This window comes from Antedon bifida, chromosome 2 (assembly GCF_963402885.1).
Source record: "Antedon bifida chromosome 2, ecAntBifi1.1, whole genome shotgun sequence".
Classification (NCBI taxonomy): Eukaryota; Metazoa; Echinodermata; class Crinoidea; order Comatulida; family Antedonidae; genus Antedon; species Antedon bifida.
The window spans coordinates 19648460-19674365 of NC_136227.1; the positions used below are offsets into that span (position 1 = coordinate 19648460).

The window sequence follows — 25906 nt, forward strand, 5'->3', positions numbered from 1 at the left end:
AATATTTATACTCATTATAACATTCTCTCCCCTTCAAATACATCTTGCTTTAATAAAAAGAACAGTATGCTAAAGTCAACTTTTTAAGTCAAAAATTCTTGTCGGCCATTTTTGTTTAAAATCTAAATGGTCTCCTATATATTGTTGATAATGTTTGATCACTTCCCTTCTTTCAAGCTGTTTTTATAGTATAGACGGTGCCATATAACTCATATTTATTCTCTGTAGTTGCTAGTCTGTCTAGTGGCCAAGGCAAATTTGTGCAAGTCGAAATCTGTAAAACTTTTTATGCCATTCCAATTTTACTTAGGCAGAAGTAGCTGTGTATGCCTCTGTATAGACCGCCTTACATCATTCCTAGTTAATAAAAACAAAATACATTTGAATTTATACATGTAATACAAAGTTGTTACTATGGGAATTTAACAAATGACAATATTTTTTTTTCATCACAGTTGCTTCAGAAGATTCCAGGAGCTCACTAAGCATACCACTCTTTTTTAACCCTGCGTTTCTAGAATACTGCAAACAATCTTGCTTTATTCAGTCGTCATCATTATTATAATTGTCTAGCAAGTAATTAATTAGTACAAAATGTATTTACAACAAATACTATACATTAACTTGTGTAAAGACAATTCCTCTCAAAAGCTGACATTATAGGAACATCTTCTCCAGTTGTATGATAACTGCTGCTAAGAGTATTAATCCACCACTGGTCTGCATTGAGAAGTATGACAATCTTCTGGTTTGTCATTTTAACTTCAGTTATTGCTATTTAATTGTCATTTACATGGTATACTATAGCTTTGTAATTTGTAAATATTATAGAAATAAAATACAGAATATACATTAAGTTTATTCATATGTAATTATGAAATAAAACAAAAAAGAGAGAAACTCTGTTAAAGCAACCCAGGCATAAAGCTAAAATAAGTTGGGTTTTTCACTCATCTAATCTTTACCGTTTTATAGTTAGGTATACCTAAGAGTAATGTATTTTTTTTTACCCTTATAAAGAATTTTTAGTTTGTAACTGTCTGAAATTTCTGATATTGAATACTTTTGTACTTTGATAGTTTGTGTTGGAATTGATGGTGGTAGATAGTAGTTGATTTCTATACATTATTTTGTTATTTCAAATCACTTAGCTAGTGCAATGATTCAGATGCATCGTTTCCTATGTAACTGTATTGAAGTTATGTGATACCAATTAAATGGAGATGTTATTATGTCCTCCTTTCACAAACAATTGAATATTATATATTTTCATCTCAGGAAGTAAAAAAGGATGGATCTTTTTTACTCAACTTGATTGAACAAATTTTTTGATTAAAAATGTATTTTACCTGAATATAAATTAAATGGACTAATTTCAAAATATAACCCAGATTTCCAAGATCATTGTCAATCTTGATTTGAAAGAAATTAGTGTGAATATATAGCTAGTGACAGAGCCATATACATATAAAGGGTTTGGGTTAAAGTCACATGATACACAGATCAAATTGTGTCAAAATTGTCTCCATTAATGTATGTAAGGTAGAGCATTTTCGTTTTCTTACAATTACAAATATTGAATTGTATATTATTGTACGCGCAATTATTCTTTGACGCAAGTACTTCTGTACACTTTGCACATCAATATTTCACCGTCAAATTTGCAATTAAATTTTTAAAGAAAGAAGAAAACGTTTAGGTTACATGCATTAATGGAGCCAATTTTGACACAATCATTCCTGTATATCAACCAAATTATCTAAAACGTATCACTATCATACAATAATTTTGTATTCTGTAAACAAGCAAAACAAATTGTAAAGTACATCATTAATTACTGCATGTCATGGAAGCATACTGATTTAGGTGGTCACTATGGAGATATTATATTCAAACATTCATAATATGTTGTTTTTTGTATGCAATTTTGACATCATTAATGGTGATGAATTATCAAATGGAACAAACAAATGAAAAGGCACTATAATCGTATTTATTATCATTGAAGAGTATATTATTAATTATAAAATGAATATAAAGATGTGTAATAAATCTAACCTGTTATGGTATGTGGAGTGGAGGCCTACAGTACATTTAAATATACACTAATACATACTAAAAGTGATATTACTATCGTTATTATTATATCAAGGATTATTTTAATATTATATTGTACTGTATATATGTGAGGGCGTGTGGCGCAGCGTGTTGGACGTTCGACTACTGATCGTGAGATCGAGGTTCGAATCCAACTCTCGCCGCATTGCTTGTATCCTTAGGCAAGATACTTTACACTCTCTCCACCCAGGTGTATAAAATGGGTACCCGGTTAGATCAAGACACAACTTTGCGCTGATTACTAGCTGCATTCTGGGAGTATGTTTTTACTTGTGTGTTTGATCCAAAAAAATGACTGGGGTAATAATGCTCAGCGCATTGAGAGCTTGCTTATATGCGCTATATAAGAATGGACTATTATTATTATTTAATATACTTCAAGTTAATTTGTTTCTGTCATTGGCATAATAAAAGCCATAGTGTTGTAGTTATGTGTTTTGTTTTGTTTGCACCTTAATTATTTTCTACTAGATGGTTCGCTCGCGTACCATCTAGGTCGTGCCCACAGATGGTTCTCGAATACATAAAAATTTCAGCGTAAAAAAACTGACAATTTCAAATGTATGTACCGCAGGACTTTAATACTTGTCGTTTACAGGAGGAACGAATAGACAGTGATTTATGTAGTCATAGTACGGGTTGTCTTCCAGCTCGATATTTGTGCCAAAATAGATTTTTGTAGATAATTTTGTTATTCTTCAGATGCTGAATCCCAAAAAGTCAGGTGCCATTTTTTTTCGACTCGACCACTCCTTCAGCCGCCATTTTGTATTTCAAAATGGCCAACGTTCCACACTAAAGTTGGTCATCCATGGTATCATTGGAAAGGGAATGTAATACTGATCATTTTATTCCATTACACCCATACCAATAAACGCATAGTTACATAGTAATTGCGCAATAAAACAAATCACGTGACCAATAAAGGTCAAAAGGTCAACATGCAATTTCAACACTTTGTTTTGTTTCGTTGGATAGCTTTTTAAATTCTGAAGCTATTTTATTTTTAGTAGTCTAAATTTCGTAAAAAGAAAATGCTACAGGTCATAGTATCATTTGCGTAGTGTTCCAAATCATTTGTATAAACAGTGTCATTTTGTCAAAGCGGGTACCACACAATATAAAGCCATCTGTGTACAATGCAAATGTTAATTGGCATGCCTTTCTCTTTGAACGTCAGATGAAGTGCAGCAAACAGAATGTTTGCATTTGATATTATTATACAGTGACAGTGACAGTTACTTTGACTGCATTTCTCAGTTATATTTATCAAAAATGCAGTGGATATGCAGTGCATAAACAGGACTGTTTTTCCGGAACCACCCATTATTGCATTTCGTAGACCTCCCAACCTTCGTAATATATTAGTCAGATCCAAATTTAAGAGTGAAATTAACTCTCATGACAGCCAAAATTTGGCACTAAGGCGCAGGATTGGTCATAGCAAAAAATAGCAAACAAATAGCTGTGTAATTGCTATACCTGATACAGCAATAATAGCAAATAATAGCAAACAAATAGCTGTATAATTGCTATACCTGTGATACAGCAATAATAGCAAATAATAGCAAACAAATAGCTGTGTAATTGCTATACCTGATACAGCAATAATAGCAAATAATAGCAAACAAATAGCTGTGTAATTGCTATACCTGATACAGCAATAATAGCAAATAATAGCAAACAAATAGCTGTGTAATTGCTATACCTGATACAGCAATAATAGCAAATAATAGCAAACAAATAGCTGTGTAATTGCTATATATGATACAGCAATAATAGCAAATAATAGCAAACAAATAGCTGTATAATTGCTATACCTGATACAGCAATAATAGCAAATAATAGCAAACAAATAGCTGTGTAATTGCTATACCTGATACAGCAATAATAGCAAACAAATAGCTGTATAATTGCTATACCTGTGATACAGCAACAATAGCAAATACAAGCAAACAAATAGCTGTGTAATTGCTATACTTGATAAAGCAATAATAGCAAATAATAGCAAACAAATAGCTGTGTAATTGCTATACCTGATACAGCAATAATAGCAAATAATAGCAAACAAATAGCTGTGTAATTGCTATACCTGATACAGCAATAATAGCAAATAATAGCAAACAAATAGCTGTATAATTGCTATACCTGATACAGCAATAATAGCAAATAATAGCAAACAAATAGCTGTGTAATTGCTATACCTGATACAGCAATAATAGCAAATAATAGCAAACAAATAGCGGGACAAATAGCTTTGTAATTGCTATATATGATACAGCAATAATAGCAAATAATAGCAAACAAATAGCTGTATAATTGCTATACCTGATACAGCAATAATAGCAAATAATAGCAAACAAATAGCTGTCTAATTGCTATACCTGATACAGCAATAATAGCAAATAATAGCAAACAAATAGCTGTATAATTGCTATACCTGATACAGCAATAATAGCAAGTAATAGCAAACAAATAGCTGTGGAATTGCTATACCTGATACAGCAATAATATCAAGTAATAGCAAACAAATAGCTGTATAATTGCTATACCTGATACAGCAATAATAGCAAGTAATAGCAAACAAATAGCTGTGTATATGCTATACAAAACAGGCTGAAAATAGCCTAGGGATAGCTGTTCTATCACTATCCTACTGTGACACATTGGTCACTTAGCAATAATAGCAAATAATAGCAAACAAATAGCTGTATAATTGATACCTGATACAGCAACAATAGCAAATAATAGCACACAAATAGCTGTGTAATTGCTATACCTCATACAGCAATAATAGCTGTATAATTGCTATACCTGATAGCTGTGTAATTGCTATACCTTATACAGCAATAATAGCAAATAATAGCAAACAAATAGCTGTATAATTGCTATACCTCATACAGCAATAATAGCAAATAATAGCAAAGAAATAGCTGTGTAATTGCTATACCTGATACAGCAATAATAGCAAACAAATAGCTGTATAATTGCTATACCTGATACAGCAATAATAGCAAATAATAGCAAAAAAAAATAGCTGTGTAATTGCTATATATGATACAGCAATAATAGCAATTAATAGCAATTAAATAGCTGTGTAAGTGCTATACTTTATACAGCATAAATAGCATGGAAATAGCTTGCAGTTGCTATAATTGATATAGCCAGGCTGAAAATAGCCTTGGGATAGCTTTTGTATTATAAACAGCAAACAAATACCTGTGCAATTGCTTCACACCACCTATACAAAACCACTCTACAAAACAGGCTGCAAATAGCCTTGGGATAGCTGTTATATCACTATCCTACTGTGACACATTGATCACTTGCCTGAAACCTCAGCTATAGCTGCTATAGTTGCTATATTTTAACTACACCATACCATGTCAGAATGTAGTCATAGTTAAAGCCAAATAATATAAAAATTACACAATGCTACACTTAAACTGTGTATACTTAAAGGCCAGGTGCGGGCAAGAAATTTCTATTGATCATACATTCCAATAATCATCGATCTATAGTTTCCCCTATGTTTCATAATTTTTGGGATTTTCTTTGTATTACACAAGCTTGTTGAAAATAACCAGTTAGGGTGGTCAGATCTTGGCGGTTTGCATCTGGAGTGATGTTTTTTTTAGGTTATACACGTCAGGCGTTTCACATGAGGATGGTCAGATCTTGGCGGTTTACATCTGGAGTGATGTTTTTTTTATGGCTCACGTCAGGCATTTCACATGAGGGTGGTTAGATCTTGGCGGTTTACATCTGGAGTGATGTTTTTTTTTAAGGTTATACACGTCAGGCGTTTTACATGAGGGTGGTTAGATCTTGGCAGTTTACATCTGGAGTAATGTTTTTTTTTAGGTTATACACGTCAGGCGTTTCACATTAGGGTGGTCAGATCTTAGCAGTTTACATCTGGAGTGATGTTTTTTTTATGGATATACACTTCAGGCATTTCACATGAGGGTGGTTAGATCTTGGCGGTTTATGTCACGATTAATGTTTTTTTTTTAAGGGTATACACGTCAGGCGTTTTACATGAGGGTGGTTAGATCTTGGCGGTTTACATCTGGAGTGATGTTTTTTTTTTAAGGTTATACACGTCAGGCGTTTTACATGAGGGTGGTTAGATCTTGGCGGTTTATGTCAGGGTTAATGGTTTTTTTAAGGTTATACATGTCAGGCGTTTTACATGAGGGTGGTTAGATCTTGGCGGTTTACACTGGAGTGATGTTTTTTTTTATGGGTATACACGTCAGGCGTTTCACATGAGGGTGGTTAGATCTTGGCGGTTTACATCTGGAGTAATGTTTTTTTTTGGGTTATACACGTCAGGCGTTTCACATGAGGGTGGTTAGATCTTGGCGGTTTACATCTGGAGTGATGTTTTTTTTAAGGTTATACACGTCAGGCGTTTCACATGAGGGTGGTTAGATCTTGAAGGTTTACATCTGGAGTGATGTTTTTTTTAAGGTTATACACGTCAGGCGTTTCACATGAGGGTGGTTAGATCTTGGCGGTTTACATCTGGAGTGATGTTTTTTTTTAAGGTTATACACGTCAGGCGTTTTACATGAGGGTGGTTAGATATTGGCGGTTTATGTCAGGATTAATGGGTTTTTTTTAAGGTTATACATGTCAGGCGTTTTACATGAGGGTGGTTAGATCTTGGCGGTTTACACTGGAGTGATGTTTTTTTTATGGGTATACACGTCAGGCGTTTTACATGAGGGTGGTTAGATCTTGGCGGTTTACATCTGGAGTGATGTTTTTTTTAAGGTTTACACGTCAGGCGTTTTACATCTTGGCAGTTTACATCTGGAGTGATGTTTTTTTTTATGGGTATACACGTCAGGTGTTTCACATGAGGGTGGTTAGATCTTGGCGGTTTACATCTGGAGTGATGTTTTTTTTTAGGTTATACACATCAGGCGTTTTACATGAGCGTGGTCAGATCTTGGCGGTTTACATCTTGAGTGATGTTTTTTTTTATGGGTATACACGTCAGGTGTTTCACATGAGGGTGGTTCAATCTTGGCGGTTTACATCTGGAGTGATGTTTTTTTTAAGGTTATACACGTCAGGTGTTTTACATCTTGTCGGTTTACATCTGGAGTGATGTTTTTAGGTTATACACGTCGGGCGTTTTACATGAGGGTGGTTAAATCTTGGCGGTTTACATCTGGAGTGATGTTTTTTTTTAGGTTATACACGTCAGGCGTTTTACATGAGGGTGGTTAGATCTTGGCGGTTTACATCTGGAGTGATGGTTTTTTATAGGTTATACACGTCAGGTGTTTTACATTGTGCGTGGTCAGATCTTGGCGGTTTACATCTGGAGTGATGTTTTTTTATGGGTATACACGTCAGGCGTTTCACATGAGGGTGGTTAGATCTTGGCGGTTGGCATCTAGAGTGATGTTTTTTTTTTAGGTTATACACGTCAGGCGTTTTACATGAGGGTGGTTAGATCTTGGCGGTTTACATCTGGAGTGATGTTTTTTTTATGGGTATACACGTCAGGCTTTTCACATGAGGGTGGTTAGATCTTGGCGGTTTATGTCACGAGCATTTTACATCTTGGCGGTTTACACTGGAGTGATGTTTTTTTTTTAGATTATACACGTCAGGCGTTTTACAAGAGGGTGTTCAGATCTTGGCAGTTTACATCTGGAGTGATGTTTTTTTATGGGTATACACGTCAGGCGTTTCACATGAGGGTGGTTAGATCTTAGCGGTTTATATCTGGAGTGAGGTTTTTTTTAAGGTTATACACGTCAGGCGTTTTACATGAGGGTGGTTAGATCTTGGCGGTTTATGTCAGGATGAGCTATAGCAGAAATAGCTGCTATAGCAGTAACACTTAACCCTTGGACTTCAATGGCATAATAGCAAATCAATAGCAACCATAACTGCTTTTCCAGCTTCAGCAAAAATAGCTGCTATAGCAGTTACACTTAATCCTTAGACTTCAATAGCACAATAGCACATCAGTAGCAACCACAACTGCTTTTCCTGCTATAGCAGAAATAGCTGCTATAGCGGTGAAACACTTAACCCTTACACTTCAATAGCATAATAGCGTATCAGTAGTAACTACAACTGCTTTTCCAGCTATAGCAAAAATAGCTGCTATAGCAGTAACACTTAACCCTTAGACTTCAATAGCATAATAGCATATCAGTAGCAACCACATCTGCTATTCGAGCTATAGCAGAAATAGCTGCTATAGCAGTAACACTTAACCCTTAGACTTCAATAGCATAATAGCATATCAGTAACAACCACATCTGCTTTTTGTGCTATAGCAGTGAAACATTTAACCCTTACACTTCAATAGCATAATAGCACATCAGTAGCAACCACAACTGCTTTTTCAGCTATAGCAAAAATAGCTGCTATAGCAGTGAAACATTTAACCCTTACACTTCAATAGCATAATAGCATATCAGTAGCAACCACAACTGCTTTTTCAGCTATAGCAAAAATAGCTGCTATAGCAGTAACACTTAACCCTTAGACTTCAATAGCATAATAGCAAATCAATAGCAACCATAACTGCTTTTCCAGCTATAGCAAAAATAGCTGCTATAGCAGTAACACTTAACTCCCAGACTTCAATAGCACAATAGCATATCAGTAGCAACCACAACTGCTTTTCCTGCTATAGCAGAAATAGCTGCTATAGCGGTGAAACACTTAACCCTTACACTTCAATAGCATAATAGCGTATCAGTAGCAACCACAACTGCTTTTCCAGCTATAGCAAAAATAGCTGCTATAGCAGTAACACTTAACCCTTAGACTTCAATAGCATAATAGCAAATTAATAGCAACCATAACTGCTTTTCAAGCTATAGCAAAAATAGCTGCTATAGCAGTAACACTTAACCCTTGGACTTCAATAGCATAATAGCATATCAGTAGCAACCACAACTGCTTTTCCGGCTATAGCAAAAATAGCTGCTATAGCAGTCAGACTTAACCCTTAGACTTCAATAGCACAATAGCATATCATTAGCAATCACATCTGCTTTTCGAGCTATAGCAGAAATAGCTGCTATAGCAGTGAAACACTTAACCCTTCAAATTCAATAGCAAACTAGCTTTCAGTAGCAACCACAACTGCTTTTCCAGCTATAGCAGAAGTAGCTGCTATAGCAGAAGTAGCTGCTATAGCAGTGAAACACTTAGCCCTTACACTTTAATAGCATAATAGCATATCAGTAGCAGCCACAACTGCTTTACGAGCTATAGCAAAAATAGCTGCTATAGCAGTAACACTTAACTCTCAGACTTCAATAGCACAATAGCATATCAGTAGCAACCACAACTGCTTTTCCTGCTATAGCAGAAATAGCTGCTATAGCGGTGAAACACTTAACCCTTACACTTCAATAGCATAATAGCGTATCAGTAGCAACTACAACTGCTTTTCCAGCTATAGCAAAAATAGCTGCTATAGCAGTAACACTTAACCCTTAGACTTCAATAGCATAATAGCAAATCAATAGCAACCATAACTGCTTTTCCAGCTATAGCAAAAATAGCTGCTATAGCAGTAACACTTAACCCTTGGACTTCAATAGCATAATAGCATATCAGTAGCAACCACAACTGCTTTTCGAGCTATAGCAAAAATAGCTGCTATAGCAGTAACACTTAACTCTCAAACTTCAATAGCACAATAGCATATCAGTAGCAACCACAACTGCTTTTCCAGCTATGGCAGAAATAGCTGCTATAGCAGTGAAACACTTAGCCCTTAGACTTCAATAGCACAATAACATATCAGTAGCAACCACAACTGCTTTTCCAGCTATAAGCAGAAATAGCAATATTAGCATAAATAGCATGGTTAAAGCAACAAATAGCAAAAAAAACCTGTATGCTACAACACAAGTATAAGCTCTGAAAACTCCAAAATAACCAATCCTGCGCTTTACTCAAATTTGGGCAGTCACATTTGCGGCAAATCTTGCAAAACTTGTTCATTGGTTGATTCTACTGAAAAATTTAAGATTAACCAAACTGGCCGCATTTTTCGGATAAGACAATCAATTAATTGTCTAACCAAAAACGTCATTTATCTCATATACTGTAATATTTGTGGCAAACAGTACGTCGGAGAAACAAAAACCACTCTCCGTATGAGAATGACACAACACAGATAAGCTATCAAAACATTAAAGCTTGATCAACCTGTAGCCGAACATTTTAATTCAGCTTGTCACTCGATTGCAAATTTCAGAGTTATTGCAATAGACCACGATGTCAAATGGAGCGACAAAACTCGCAAAGACAAAGAAAACCACTGGGAATTACAACTTAAAACCATAAAACCTTTTGGACTTAACATTAGGAACATACTCTCAGATCGGTAAAATTATTAATATATATACAGCATTTTCATTTTTCAGTAATTTGCCTTTGGATTTATATATATATATGCACTGATGAAGGGCTAGTGTTGCCCGAATGCTCTGCTTTAAGCTGTTTTTTAGTTTCATTCCAAAATTGTTTATATCTCTACCAATCTACCTTCTTTGTTTTCTACTCTTATTCAGACTCCACCCTGCCTCCTTTTGTTGTATTTCTTTTATTCCTGTCCACCCAGCCAGCACTTGCCAGCTCTTATACTATGACGTTATCCAAATTCCTTCACTTGCACTGATGAAGGGCTAGTGTTGCCCGAAAGCTCTGCTAACTTTTCTGGCTGTTTTACTTCTCGTTTTGATTTAGCTTTTCGCTTTTATTTTGTATCTCCATTGAGATCCAGCCACTGTTACCCACAGCATTGTCATTTTTTCAGTAATTTGCCTTTGGATTTATATATATATATATAAATCCAAAGGCAAATTACAAAGTAAACCACTGGGAATTACTACTTAAAACCACAAAACCTTTTGGACTTAACATTAGGAACATACTCCTAGATCGGTAAAATTATTCCATTGACTACCAAAATTTAAGTTTCAATATTAACCACCATTTTAGCTGTTTTTTTAGTTCCATTCCAAAATTGTTTATATCTCTACCAAGCTACCTTCTTTGTTTTCTACTATTGTTCAGTCTCCACCCACTATTCAACACGCTGTATATATATATATATATATATATACATTAGGCAAAGAAAATTAATTCTAAACCGCCCGGTGATATACTGAAATTTAATTAATTAATTTGAAACGATAGAGATGAGGAAATCTGTGAGAATGAGAAAAATTCGCCCCAACCGAGACTCGAACTCGGACCGTCTGCTTGATATGCAGTTGCCCTAACCATTAGGGCTTTCATGGTATTGTACAAACTCGATTGGATAGCGACTCTTTTATATATATATATATATATATACACGCTGTTTCTATTGTTATATTTCTTTTATTCCTGTCCACCCAGGCAGCACTTGCCAACTCATATGCTATGACTTTATCCAAATTCCCTCACTTGCACTGATGAAGGGCTAGTGTTGCCCAAAAGCTCTGCTAACTTTTCTGGCTGTTCACTTTATCGTTTTGATTTAGCTTTTCGCTTTTTTTATTTGTATCTCCATTGAGATCCAGCCACTGATACCCACAGCATTGTCATTTTTTTCAGTAATTTGCCTTTGGATTTATATATATACAATAAAATAAAAACTATGAACTTGGTTACTTCATGTTGCTTTATTACTACAAATTTGTTTCATATGACCAGCAAAGCTGGCCACACTCATCAGGTATTGAGGAGGATGTACAAAACTACGTCCCGAGTCCAGATAAACGTGACAATCTCTCAAAACAAGAGAGGCAAGCCATTGCCACATTGCGTCAGCGTAATGATATTATCATTAAACCCGCTGATAAAGGTTCTGCCACTGTTGCCATGGACATCAAATTTTATGAAGAGGAGTCCTTAAGACAGCTAAACAATCCTCTTCATTATCGTAAACGTACAACGGATCCCACCCCCGAACTACATCGATCCTAAGATTGGACCTCATTTGGCACAGGTCAATCCAGTTCCAGGCAGATTTTATTTCCTACCTAAAATCCACAAAGCAGGCAATCCTGGTAGACCCATTATTTCGGGCAATGGCACTGCTACAGAGAAAATTTCTGAATAATGTGGATGATTTACTTAGACCATATGTGACTGATCTCCCTTCGTACATTCAGGACTCCACGGACTTTATCCGCAAAATTAACCAAATTCAAAATTTACCTAATAATTCTGTTCTGGCTACATTAGATGTTTCATCATTGTATACTAATAGGCCTATCCCTCACGAAGAAGGAGCCGACGCATGTATTTTAAATTACATACAAATTCCAGGCAAAACGCCTACTAAAGCTCATTTACGAGAACTGGTCATGTTGATTTTAACCAACAACAATTTTATTTTTGGAAATGACCATTACCTTCAAATTCATGGGCACAAAAATGGCGCCATCTTTTGCAAATTTATTTATGGGACAATTTGAGGCCAATTTTCTGTCCCTCCAACCAAATAAACCACTTGTTTGGTTTAGATACATTGACGACATCTTCATGATCTGGACCCATGGTGAAGATAATTTGGAATCTTTTCTTCTCAATATTAATTCAGCCCACCCAACTATCAAATTTACAGCTACCAAATCCACTAGTAGCGTTGATTTTTTGGACACTATAGTGACCATAGAAAATGGTACACTCAAAACTGATCTATTCCGTAAACCTACGGATAAAAATATGTACCTGCTCCCTAGCAGTTGTCACCCCCGACACTGTACTAAAAACATACCGTACAGTCAAGCATTACGTATCAGACGTATCTGTTCTTCAGATTTAGATTTTCAGAATCGTACCGAAGAACTAACCGGACATCTCCGGAATAGAAATTACAAGAAGGAATACATCGAAACTGCTATAAAGAAAGCAAAAAGATATTCCTCGATGTCAAACACTGACGTACAAACCACGTCAGCCAAAAAAATCGACCAGAGTGCCATTGGTGACAACCTACCACCCTAGGTTGCCTCCATTACGGGCTATTATTGAGAAACATCAGCCCATTCTACAGTCCACCGAACGTCTCAGGACTGTTTTTCCGGAACCACCCATTATTGCATTTCGTAGACCTCCCAACCTTCGTGATATATTAGTCAGATCCAAATTTAAGAGGGAAATTAACTCTCATGACAGCCAAAATTTGGGCAGTCACTTTTGCGGCAAATCTTGCAAAACTTGTTCATTGGTTGATTCTACTGAAAAATTTGAGAGTAACCAAACTGGCCGCATTTTTCGGATAAGACAATCAATTAACTAACCAAAAACGTCATTTATCTCATATACTGTAATATTTGTGGCAAACAGTACGTCGGAGAAACAAAAAGCACTCTCCGTATGAGGATGACACAACATAGATCAGCTATCAAAACATTAAACAAAGAAAACCACTGGGAATTACTACTTAAAACCACAAAACCTTTTGGACTTAACATGAGGAACATACTCCCAGATCGGTAAAATTATTCCATTGACTACCAAAATTTAAGTTTCAATATTAACCACCATTTTAGCTGTTTTTTTTAGTTCCATTCCAACATTTTTTATATCTCTACCAAGCTACCTTCTTTGTTTTCTACTCTTGTTCAGTCTCCACCCACTATTCAACACGCTGTTTCTATTGTTATATTTCTTTTATTCCTGTCCACCCAGGCAGCACTTGCCAACTCATATGCTATGACTTTATCCAAATTCCCTCACTTGCACTGATGAAGGGCTAGTGTTGCCCGAAAGCTCTGCTAACTTTTCTGGCTGTTTACTTTATCGTTTTGATTTCGCTTTTTTTTTTGTATCTCCATTGAGATCCAGCCACTGATACCCACAGCATTGTCATTTTTTTTCATTAATTGGCCTTTGGATTTATATATATATATATATATATATATACATTAGGCAAAGAACATTAATTCTAAACCGCCCGGTGATATACTGAAATTTAATTAATTAATTTGAAACGATAGAGATGAGGAAATCTGTGAGAATGAGAAAAATTCGCCCCAACCGAGACTCGAACTCGGACCGTCTGCTTGATATGCAGTTTCCCTAATCATTAGGGCTTTCATGGTATTGTTCAAACTCGATTGGATAGCGACTCTTATATATATATATATACACAATAAAATAAAAACTATGAACTTGGTTACTTCATGTTGCTTTAATACTACAAATTTGTTTCATATGACCAGCAAAGCTGGCCACACTCATCAGGTAATGTACAAAGCATGAATGACACAAAATATAAGAGCTACTTGTTAATGAATGATCAGGAAGCGGTTGTTTATTGGGTTATAAATGCCTATTGTTTACTAATTAGGAATTTCTTTCTATGCTACAAGTTGATACCAGCTCGTTCCTGTTGTTCAGTGAGCATAGTTTGGGATGACATATAATTATATATTTCTCATACAGGCATAAATTACAACGTTTGGTAATGTTCGAATATGCTTTACACTTCTTTAGAATTTTCCAATTAATAGAGTATTGCACATTTGAGTCCCTAAGGCTGGAAAAGATAGTCCCCTTTCATGAATACCCGAGAGTCCATATATATTTACTTAGTTCTGTACTATTCTTATGTTTCTCATTGCGAAATGAGCTAGCGTGGTTTCTGTATCTAGTTTTAAATTCATTTTCCGTTATTCCGACATATGTTTCTTGTTTTTCGTTGTCCTCTCGGGTTACAGTGGCTTGGTATATTATTCCTTTTGAAAGGCATTTACCAGGTAGGGGCCATTCGTTGCCATAAACGGCAGTTGCACTTGGGGTCGTCAAGTTCGCTTACTGTTTCTTTCATCAATACAGCTTTATTATGCGCATTAATGGCACTGTTGATGTTAGGCATACAACTATATCTCAGTTTTAAAGTGTTCCTGTTGAGTATTTTCCTAAGTTTGTGTCCTACCGGTAAGCATTCGTTTACTAAACGCAGAAACTTGTGTCCAATATCTGTGGATACGTTTTTGGTATATGGTGGATTGAACCAGATAATGTTCCGTTTGCGTGTTTTTTTCTTTGTTGATGTCTCTGGGTTAAAGTTTAACTCATAAGTGTATCCGCTCTGTTTAAGGGCTTCTTGGTATGGTGGTATAGCTTTGGTAAACGATTCCTCATCAGATGAAATATTCGACAGTCTTCGGTTTATAGCTAATGGAATGTTCTGGATTATTGAAGGCGGGTGATTGCTATCGCGGTGTACATACAATGGCGAATTATTGGTTTGGCGTAAGGCATAAAAGTACCTGCTCTCAAGTCTAGCGTTATATCAAGGTAATTTACTACTTTCTTATTAGCTTCTATGGTCAATTTAAAACCATTTTCACTAAATACTTTGCATATGTCTTTCTTGATTGATTCAATTTTTCGAGGTGATTCTTTAAAAACAGCTAAACCATCATCACGATATATATATATACGTGCGCGTGAGTTTTTATTTGCTAATATTTTTACCCTTGACCTGAAGTTTACGTGTAGTGTGATATGTGATAATGAATTATGGAGAAATATATGTTTCATAATGTGATTTCACAAAATGGCGTATAAATGACGTCACAGATGAGTGATCACGCTGAAAAGCTTATTAGGACTAAGTTAAATTATTTGAAAGACATTGTGAAATTCTTGTGATCATTGCCATTCAACTTTTTGAGATAATTGTTACACAAAAAGTGTACATGAAAGAAGAATAATATTTTAATTTAAGTACAATAACAATACCTAATAAGGAAAATCGTATTTATCTTAATACGAAGGAGACCTTTTTCATTGTACATTTAAAAACAATTTATTTACATAATTGGAAAATTATGACAATAAACAAAGGAAAATCGAATAGATATTAGTAAAACTATATTCAGAATTTAAAAAAAGCTATCCTACGATACCGAACAGTAAAGTATTTGAGAAAATTAAAATGTTGACCTGAGCTTTATTGGTCACGTGACTTGTTTATTGTTAAATAACTATGTAACTATGCATTTTTGGATATGAATGTAATGGGATAAAATGATCTGTATTACACATTCCCCTTCCGATGATACCATGGATGACAAAGTTCAGTGTGGAATGGTTACTAGTTCCTAGTTCCTTATTCAAATTCAAGGGTTAGGGTTAGGCAGTCAAATATTTTTAAAAACAGATTTTAATACGTAATAACTGTCTAATTGAGTTGTTATCAACATGTTAGCATTGACCTCCTCTACTTCTTCCGGTCAAAGTTCAATAACATTTTATGCATTTACGTCCTCTACGGCGAATAAGTAACTGGCTTTACGAACGTTGTAACACTTGATCTACTTAATTTTTTCAAAATATTTTGGTATGAATCGATCACCCTTGACCTACTTTACCATTTGCCACCTCAGTTCCGCGAACTTTTTTGCATCTACGCCCTCTACGGCGAATAAGTAACTGGCTTTACGAACCTTATAACACTTGACCTACTTAATTTTTTCAAAATATTTTGGTATGAATCGATCACCCTTGACCAACTCTATCATTTGCCACCCTAGTTCCGCGAACTTTTTTGCATCTACGCCCTCTACGGCGAATAAGTAACTGGCTTTACGAACGTTATAACACTTGACCTACTTAATTTTTTTCAAAATATTTTGGTATGAATCGATGACCCTTGACCTACTTTACCATTTGCCACCCCAGTTCCGCGAACTATTTTGCGTCTACGCCCTCTACGGCGAATAAGTAACTGGCTTTACGAACGTTATAACACTTGACCTACTTAATTTTTGTAAAAAAATATTTTGGGATGGATCGATCACCCTTGACCTACTCTACCATTTGCCACCCCAGTTCCGCGAACTTTTATGCATCTACGCCCTCAACGGCGAATAAGTAACTGGCTTTTTACGAACGTTATAACACTTGACCTACTTAATTTTTTCAAAATATTTTGGTATGAATCGATCACCCTTGACCTACTATAATCACTCAATGAATAGTTTGCGCTTTTTGATTGTTAATATTAACGGTAACAGTATTAATGAATATGTTAATTTTACTGTTATAAGGTAGTGTAAACTGTTTTTAAGTAACAGTTGCTGTAATGACATTTGAAAAAAAACATTCGTTCAGCTTTGTTTTTTTTTTGTGCGCTTATAGATGTTAGCCTTGACCTCCTCTACTTCTTCCGGTCAAAGTTCAATAACATTTTATGCATTTACGCCCTCTACGGCGAATAAGTAAATAGCTTTTACGAACGTTATAACACTTGACCTACTTAATATTTTGAAAATATTTAGGTATGGATCGATCACCCTTGACCTATTTTACCAATTGCCACCCTAGTTCCGCAAACTTTTTTACATCTACGCCCTCTACGGCGAATAAGTAACTGGCTTTATAAACGTTGTAACACTTGACCTACTTAATTTTTTCAAAATATTTTGGTATGAATCGATCATCCTTGACCTATCGTAACTATTATCACTCAATGAATAGTATGCGCTTTTTAATTGTTAATATTAACGGTAACAGTATTAATGAATATGTTAATTTTGCTGTTATAAGGTAGTGTAAACTGTTTTTAAGTCACAGTTGCTGTAATGACATTTGAAAAAAACCATTATTTCAGCTTTGTTTTTTTTTTGTGCGCTTATAGATGGGTACTGTAAGATGATGTCATTGTATGTGGGTGATTTTTAATTCAGAGATTTGTTCAAACATTCTAGGTCTACAGTGGTAACATATTTAGTAATTTATAGATTTTATAATGAAAGACATTTATGCCGTAAACCATATGAGTAAGAACTTAATGTGATGCAACGTTTAAATACAATTATCTTCCTACATCATAATATGAGAAACAAAATGCAATGGAAAAAATTAAAGAAATTATTGTATTATGTTATATAAGTTATGAAAGAGTAGTAATAAGCATATTTTTAAATATTTAACAATTTAAAAATTGTTAAATAATAAATTATTTCAGCTACTTACAGTTCAACATTACATTCGTTACATTACAATTATTGTATTGTTTTTAAAACAACTTTCATCACCCAGTGAAGAATGTGCGCTTTTTAATTGTTAATTAATAAAGGATTATTAATGAATATGTTTCACATTAAAGGTTAAAGGCCTATTTCACAATATGTTAATTTTGTTGTTATAAAGTCTATAAGCCTAAACCGTTTTTCAAACAATATTTCACCCAATTAAGTTTGTGAGGTATAGACGGGTAATGTGCAAATATAGTTTTTAAAATATTACTGTATATTGTGTTTAAACGACTATTATCGCCCAATGAATATTCTGCGCTTTTTAATATTAATAACAGTATTAATGAATAATATGTTAATTTTGCTGTTAGGTAGTGTAAACTGTTTTTAAGTAACAGTTGCTGTAATGACATTTAAAAAAAACGTCAGTTCAGATTTGGTTTGTTTGTGCGCTTTTATAGAATGGGTACTGTAAGCACGTTTAAAAAGATATTACATTTGATCGATTGCAACTGTTGTAACGAGAAAAAATAGCCCGGCATAACATTTAATGAAGTGGGGCGGTATTGAATAACTATACAGTGTGTCGTCACATGTTGACGTAAGAAGTTATTTATTAGTTCTAGTTTATATACTACGATAGAGCCTACTTTAAATGCTGTTTTAATTTCAGGTAGTCATGTTGTACTTGTGTTGAAAAGTCTTAATGAATAAAACGGAATAATAACTTGTGGTTACCGTTTATAACCAAACTGTTGTATTTGTGTTTGCTTCAGAAATTATCTTTCAAAATTGCATGTTGTAACAAGTCAAAACAAAACTAAAATAAATTCGCCATAAAAGGACATAGGTACAAGTTCGCGGAACTAGTTTGGCAAATGGTAAAGTAGTCAAGGGTCATCTACCCATAACAAATTACTTATTCGCCGTAGAGGGCGTAGATGCAAAAACTATTTTGAAAAAATTAAGTTGGTAAAGTGAGCGCTAGAGTGAGGTTAAGTTTAGATCCTCGTAAATTTGAAAAAGATTTTAGTCAGGATAATATTTGCCTATTTTCTCTGTTGACAGTTCTTCGGATGAGAAGGATATTAATAGCTCTACTGATAGTGATAGCAGTGACTATTTTGGCTTTAACCTAACTTTTAATTCCAACTATAATGATCCAGTGGGGCCCAGGAGGTCATCTCGTTCTACTAAGGGTATGCATTTAAATCCTCACCGGTTCCCTATGTCTAGTTTACATAATTAATTTGCATTGCTTAAATTATTGTTCCGCCTTTTGGGGTCAAAAGGGTCCTTTAAGCGGGGAATATGTCGCGGTTCGATTTTGTCCGCTATATTAGAATCGGTTGGTGGCGTGCGTTGGAATGTAAACTTAATTTACATACCATGAGTCTCTTCCGTTATAAGGCTTGTTGCCGTCGGGAGAAGACATTTTATTTAGTTATTATGTAATAAGTCTAAGAAGTATTTAATTCTATATATCAATGTTACGATGATTCTTTGAACATCTAATACCATTATAATCGTCAATTTTTATGGTTGGAAGGTGCTTATGATGTACAGGTATATTTAACGTTGATTTTAGTGTTAACTGTTAATAAACAAGGCCAACAGCCATAAGTCGCGTGCTCTCAGAAAAAAATGAACTTTCAAAAAGTAATGTACTTTAAAACTTTTCTGTACATCAAAACAGTTCAAAAAGTACAGAAAAGCGATAAAACGCATAGTGATACTGGACCGACAGACAGACCGACCGACCGACATAGTGAACTATAGAGTCGCATCCACGCGACTAATAATATTGTGCAATGAGATTGTTGTTTACCATAGTGTTGGTTAGTGTTAATGTTCATTACAAGTATCAAATAACTATACGTTTTTTATTATATGTTCTAATATCTATTAATTGTACTTCCAGAGTTTTTGTTCTTGTAAGAATAACGTGTATATATGCACATACGGAAGGAGATCAATGAAGTTTTCTGTGGCAACCAACATAGTGTTTCTGAATAATTTCTGCGTCAGTTATCCCTTCATAGAGGCGGGCCTCACACGCTCAAATCTGCTTGGTTGAAGCTAAACTAATCAATAGCGGATCATCTTCAAATCGAATCACGAAATTATATTAGTTATACATGGTTTCTTAAATCTAAACCTACTCTTATTCTAGAATGTTCATGTAGATACTCTGTTACTGTATGTGTTGGGGAATAGTGATTTATTACACTCCCCCTCTTTTTGAGCTAAAAACTCTTTCTTGGAGTTTTGAGAGGCTAGTATACACGGATGTGGCAAGATATAACATGTTTCGTCCTAGAAAACCTGTTTAATATGTGTATATAAATTAAACTTCAATTACGTGAAAACCAAATTTTCATTACAAACAAAATATAAGAAACAAGTAACTTATAAACCTTAAACTATATTTTCTATTTACAAAGTAACCCATGCTTTAAGTAAATGGTTTCTGTGACAATCCGTCAGCATTACCATTAGAAATACCCTTTTTATGTACAACATTAAAGCAATAAGGTTGCAAATCAAGACTCCATCTAGTTAGTCTTTTGTTTGTCGCTTTCATTTCAACCAACCATTTAAGTGGTTGATGGTCAGTAACAATCTTAAGTTTTCTTCCTAGGAGATAGTATTGGAGACTTTCGACAGCCCATTTTATAGCTAAACACTCTTTCTCTATAGTTGCATAATTCTGTTCCCTTGGGAACATCTTGCGATGCAATACTGGACTGTCAGTACTATCAGGAGCTAGTTGACTAAGCACTGCACCTAACCCTCGATCTGACGCATCTGTTTGCAGTATAAACTCTGCATTAAAGTCTGGGTTTCGTAAAACAAGGTCTGAACATAATGCCTGTTTTAACTTTATAAGTGCATCTTCGCACTCAGGCGTCCATTTGATTTTATCTGGATGTTTTTTCCCCGTCAGATCAGTGAGAGGTGCTGCATATGTCAGCATAATTAGGAATAAACTTTCGTTAATACCCTGTCAGGCCAAGACAAGATTTAACATCCTTCTTAGTTTTAGGTTGTTTCCAATGTACTACCGCTTCTACCTTAGTCTTTTGGGGACGTATCATCCCCTCTCCAACTACATACCCTAAATAATGCACTTTACTATGTGCGAAACTACATTTTGCAGGTTTGACTGTCAGATTGCTTTTCGAAAAAGTGCTTAGAATAGCTTCAAATCGCATTTGAAGACGTTTTAGATCATTTTGTGCATTTTGATGAAACTTGGTTACACAAAAACATCAAAGTGCTTAAAATCACATTAGATACCGTTTTAGACCATTTTGAGCATTTCGACAAAACTATTTCACACAAGACATCAAAGTGTACATCTAAAGTTATTCCTATCTTTAAATCAGGCAAAAGAAATGACCTTAACAACTACTATCTCTATCCTTCCCCTTTGCTCCAAAATTATTGAAAAATCTATTTCCCAACAAATCTATTCTTACCTTGACTCTTATAACTTAATATCTACCTCTCAATCTGGATTTCGTCCCCAACATTCTACCCTTACTGCTCTTACCAACACATATGATAACTGGCTTCACAATATCAATAATAAGAAACTTACTGGCACTATTTTTATCGATCTCAAAAAAGCTTTCGACACTATTGACCATAATATTCTTCTTGCTAAATTACCCTACAATGGAGATACAAATAAAAAAAGCGAAAAGCTAAATCAAAACGATAAAGTAAACAGCCAGAAAAGTTAGCAGAGCTTTCGGGCAACACTAGCCCTTCATCATATATATATCGAGTCGCTATCCAATCGAGTTTGAACAATACCATGAAAGCCCCAGTGGTCTAATGGTTAGGACATCTGCATATCAAGCAGGCGGTCCGAGTTCGAGTCTCGGTTGGGGCGACTTTTTCTCATTCTCACAGATTTCCTCATCTTTATCGTTTCAAATTAATTAATTAAATTTCAGTATATCACCGGGCGGTTTAGAATTAATGTTCTTTGCCTGATTTGTTTATATATATATAAAAGTATCTCTTCGGAGATCCCGCCTCGTGAATAAAAATACTGTAAGATGAGGGCGTATCAATTTGATCTCTGGTGCGCGTGCGTACAACTGAGGACTAGTGCTGTTCCGCCGTACCACGCCGAGAATGTTAAAGAGTCGCTATCCAATCGAGTTTGAACAATACCATGAAAGCCCCAGTGGTCTAATGGTTAGGACATCTGCATATCAAGCAGGCGGTCCGAGTTCGAGTCTCGGTTGGGGCGACTTTTTCTCATTCTCACAGATTTCCTCATCTTTATCGTTTCAAATTAATTAATTAAATTTCAGTATATCACCGGGCGGTTTAGAATTAATGTTCTTTGCCTGATTTGTTTATATATATATAAAAGTATCTCTTCGGAGATCCCGCCTCGTGAATAAAAATACTGTAAGATGAGGGCGTATCAATTTGATCTCTGTTGCGCGTGCGTACAACTGAGGACTAGTGCTGTTCCGCCGTACCACGCCGAGAATGTTAAAGAGTCGCTATCCAATCGAGTTTGAACAATACCATGAAAGCCCCAGTGGTCTAATGGTTAGGACATCTGCATATCAAGCAGGCGGTCCGAGTTCGAGTCTCGGTTGGGGCGACTTTTTCTCATTCTCACAGATTTCCTCATCTTTATCGTTTCAAATTAATTAATTAAAAATTTCAGTATATCACCGGGCGGTTTAGAATTAATGTTCTTTGCCTGATGAGTTTATATATATATATATATATATATGTATATTATTTTATTGTTGCTATTATGGATGAGAACGGAGACATGGAGGGTATTGGCGGAACATGCGCTCCCCTAGCCGAACATGTGTATTTGGATGAAGATCCATTTTGTTTTTTTTTTTGGTTTTTTTTTTTTTATACATCATGAAGCAGTGGCAGGGAGGCCTGGATAATTGGATGAAGATCCAATGGGAAGATAAGCGCTACCCTAGCCGAACATGTGTATTTGGATGAAGATCCATTTTTTTTTTAATTTTTTTTATTTTTTTTCTTCTACAACATGAAGCAGTGGCTGGGAGGCCTGGAGAATTGGATGAAGATCTAATGGGAAGGAAAGCACTACCCTAGCCGAACATGTGTATTTGGATGAAGATCCATTTTTTTTTTTTTTTTTTTTCTTTACAACATGAAGCAGTGGCAGGGAGGCCTGGAGAATTGGATAAAGATCCAATGGGAAGATAAGCGCTCCCCTAGTTGAACATGTGTATTTGGATGAAGATCCATATTTTTTTTTTTTTTTTTTCACATGAAGCAACAGCAGGGAGGCCAGGATAATTGGATGAAGATCCAATGGGAAAAGTGCTCCAAGCAGCAGCAGGAAGGCCTAAATGAAGCAGTTAAAAATGGGCAAGTGTGATGGGGCCCGAGAGGGAGGAGGAAGGGACGGCACGTTCTCACATGTCATTTTGTGCTTGTTTAACTACTTCTAGATTTGTTCTGATGTACCTAATATAGCAGTTGGATGTCCAACGACCCATTGTTTTAATGACATGATCCTCCACTCCTGCAGCAGCAGCTGATGTTGCCGCCCCTATTCTAAACGAATGTCCGTGGAAATGTTGGTAATGACCACATATTTGTAGTATATCATGAAGCCAGGATAAGAAAGTTACTCGTGATAAGGGCTCCGTACTAGATTCGTTCTCTAGAAAAAGCGGCGCTAGTGGAGATGCCCCTTGACTTAACCTAATAGCCCTCGTAACACATAGTGGAGTCTGTTTGCCCCCACTGTAACATCTCGTAAACCTGCTTTAATATAATGGAAACGTATTCCCGCCAGATACAAGTTGATTGTTTCAAATTTCAGATCTAGCGCTTTTTGGCAGTGTTGCTTTGGACGGGACTTAAATTATCGTTTCGAAAATAGGTATTTCTACCCCTGTTCTAAATGGGTCGGTTTTAGATGCCTTTAACCGAAGTAAAAAACATTGTGATTCTGGCTTTAATGTAACATCATTAATTTGTAGGTATGTACCTGACCCTCTTATACTTGTAAATTCGCCGCATCTTAAAAACCCATAGAAAGCTAATTTAAAAATACATTGTAACATAACATCTATGAAAGGTGTAATTATTGTCCTACCAGCAGAAAGTATGGCGCACATATCGCTCAGGATTGCTGACGTTATCGGGGCGCGTTTTGCCTTACAGATGTTTTGCGACTTCTTAATCCCTCGTAACACATAGTGGAGTCTGTTTGCCCCCACTGTAACATCTCGTAAACCTGCTTTAATATAATGGAAACGTATTCCCGCCAGATACAAGTTGATTGTTTCAAATTTCAGATCTAGCGCTTTTTGGCAATGGGTAACAAAGTATATAAGTTGGTCCTCGTCAATTAGCGGAAGTGTTGCTTTCTTTACTGGTACGCCTGACATGGTCAAGAATGTTAGGAAACACCGCAATGCAGATTTATATACTCTCTTCGTAGAATCAGAAATAGAGTTGTCCCATAACTGTTCGACTTGTAGTTTCAATTCATTAGAAGCTCTGAATGGTGTACGCATGGTGTCGGAAGAGCATTGGCTGTTGGTACAAGCCGTTGAAATTTCTGCATCTGGTGGCGAGAAAGAGCATCAGCTATAACGTTATGTTTCCCTGCAATATGAGTAGCGCATATATGATAATTATGGATAGCAGAATGATATGTTAGTTTCCTCATCAGTTTCATAATATCAGGTATTCTGGAGACGATTTCAACCGTGGCCATATTATCGCAAAAGAACATTATTCGTTTTCTAGCCCAATTATTACCCCCTAATACACATGCCATGACGATGGGATAAAGTTCAAAGAACGCCATGGACGTCTTGTCCGTAAGGTATATTTGTGGGAAATTTCCCTGAAACCATTCGTTCCGATATATACCACGAAAAGATGTGCGTGTTGCATCGGTGTACAGCGAAATGTCATTAGCAATTATGGTATTATCATTTAAAAAGAAAGATACACCATTCCAGTGTTTTAAAAACAGGGACCACATCGCTAAATCTGCCCTACAATCTTTGTTGATACGTACATGATGGTGTAGTTTCTTAACTGTAGTTGACAGGCTGATTAAATGCGATACAAATGAACGGCCAGGGTGTATGACCCTACAAGCTAAATTTAGATGCCCCAAGAGACTCAGTAATACTCTTTTTGTACAGGAGGCACGCTTACTGAATTCCGTTGTAATATTTCTAATTCTAGCTATTTTTTCTGTTGGTAGTCTCGCTTCCATGTTAATCGAATCGAGGTATATACCGAGGTATTCTAACGACGTAGAAGGTCCTTCTGTTTTCTTTTCTGATAGCGGAATACCAAGGGTTTTAAACATATCCAGAAAACGCATCTTGGTTGAATGTGCGTTTGCCGTCGGAGATTCTATTACAAGAAAATCGTCCAGAAGATGAAGAATATTATGAATGTTATAAACGTTGGAAGCTATCCAACAAACTGCTTGGGATAGTGTGTCAAATATTTTTGGACTTGAACGACAACCAAAAACAAGTTGTTTAAAGAAGTAATATTGTTCGTTCCATTTAATTCCATGGTAGCCTCTGAGTCCTGGGTGGATAGGTATTATTTTGAATGCGTCAGTTATCAATCAATAATGCTCCACGACCCTGATTTTTAATCATTCTAATAGCGTCGTCTATTTTGACGTATTGTAGTGAATACTGATCTTTATCTATAAGTTCGTTCAAGCTCGGGTTGTTAATATCATCGTGCGGAGCGGACAAGTCCACGATTAGTCTCTTTTTGTTGGAATA

General features: G+C 35.6%; 2 protein-coding genes across 2 annotated transcripts in view; one reads left to right on the forward strand and one right to left on the reverse strand.

The window, feature by feature from the left end:
• Positions 1-2545, forward strand: part of LOC144835137 (flotillin-2-like) — a 64580-nt gene extending 62035 nt beyond the window's left edge. The window contains exon 9 of the mRNA XM_078690189.1: positions 456-2545. Within this exon, the coding sequence (XP_078546315.1) occupies positions 456-485 (30 nt within the window). The 3' untranslated portion in view covers positions 486-2545. The remainder of the gene's footprint in view (positions 1-455) is intronic.
• A 22079-nt stretch (positions 2546-24624) lies between these two features.
• LOC144835502 (uncharacterized) lies at positions 24625-25485 on the reverse strand. The gene has a single exon (XM_078690585.1). It carries the CDS (start codon positions 25483-25485, stop codon positions 24625-24627), a length of 861 nt encoding a protein of 286 aa, XP_078546711.1.
• Between the last annotated feature and the right edge of the window lie 421 nt (positions 25486-25906).

Excerpts from the sequence above, each read along its gene's own strand:
- LOC144835502 (XM_078690585.1), bottom strand. The coding sequence starts at position 25,485 with ATGCGTTTTCTGGATATGTTTAAAACCCTTGGTATTCCGCTATCAGAA.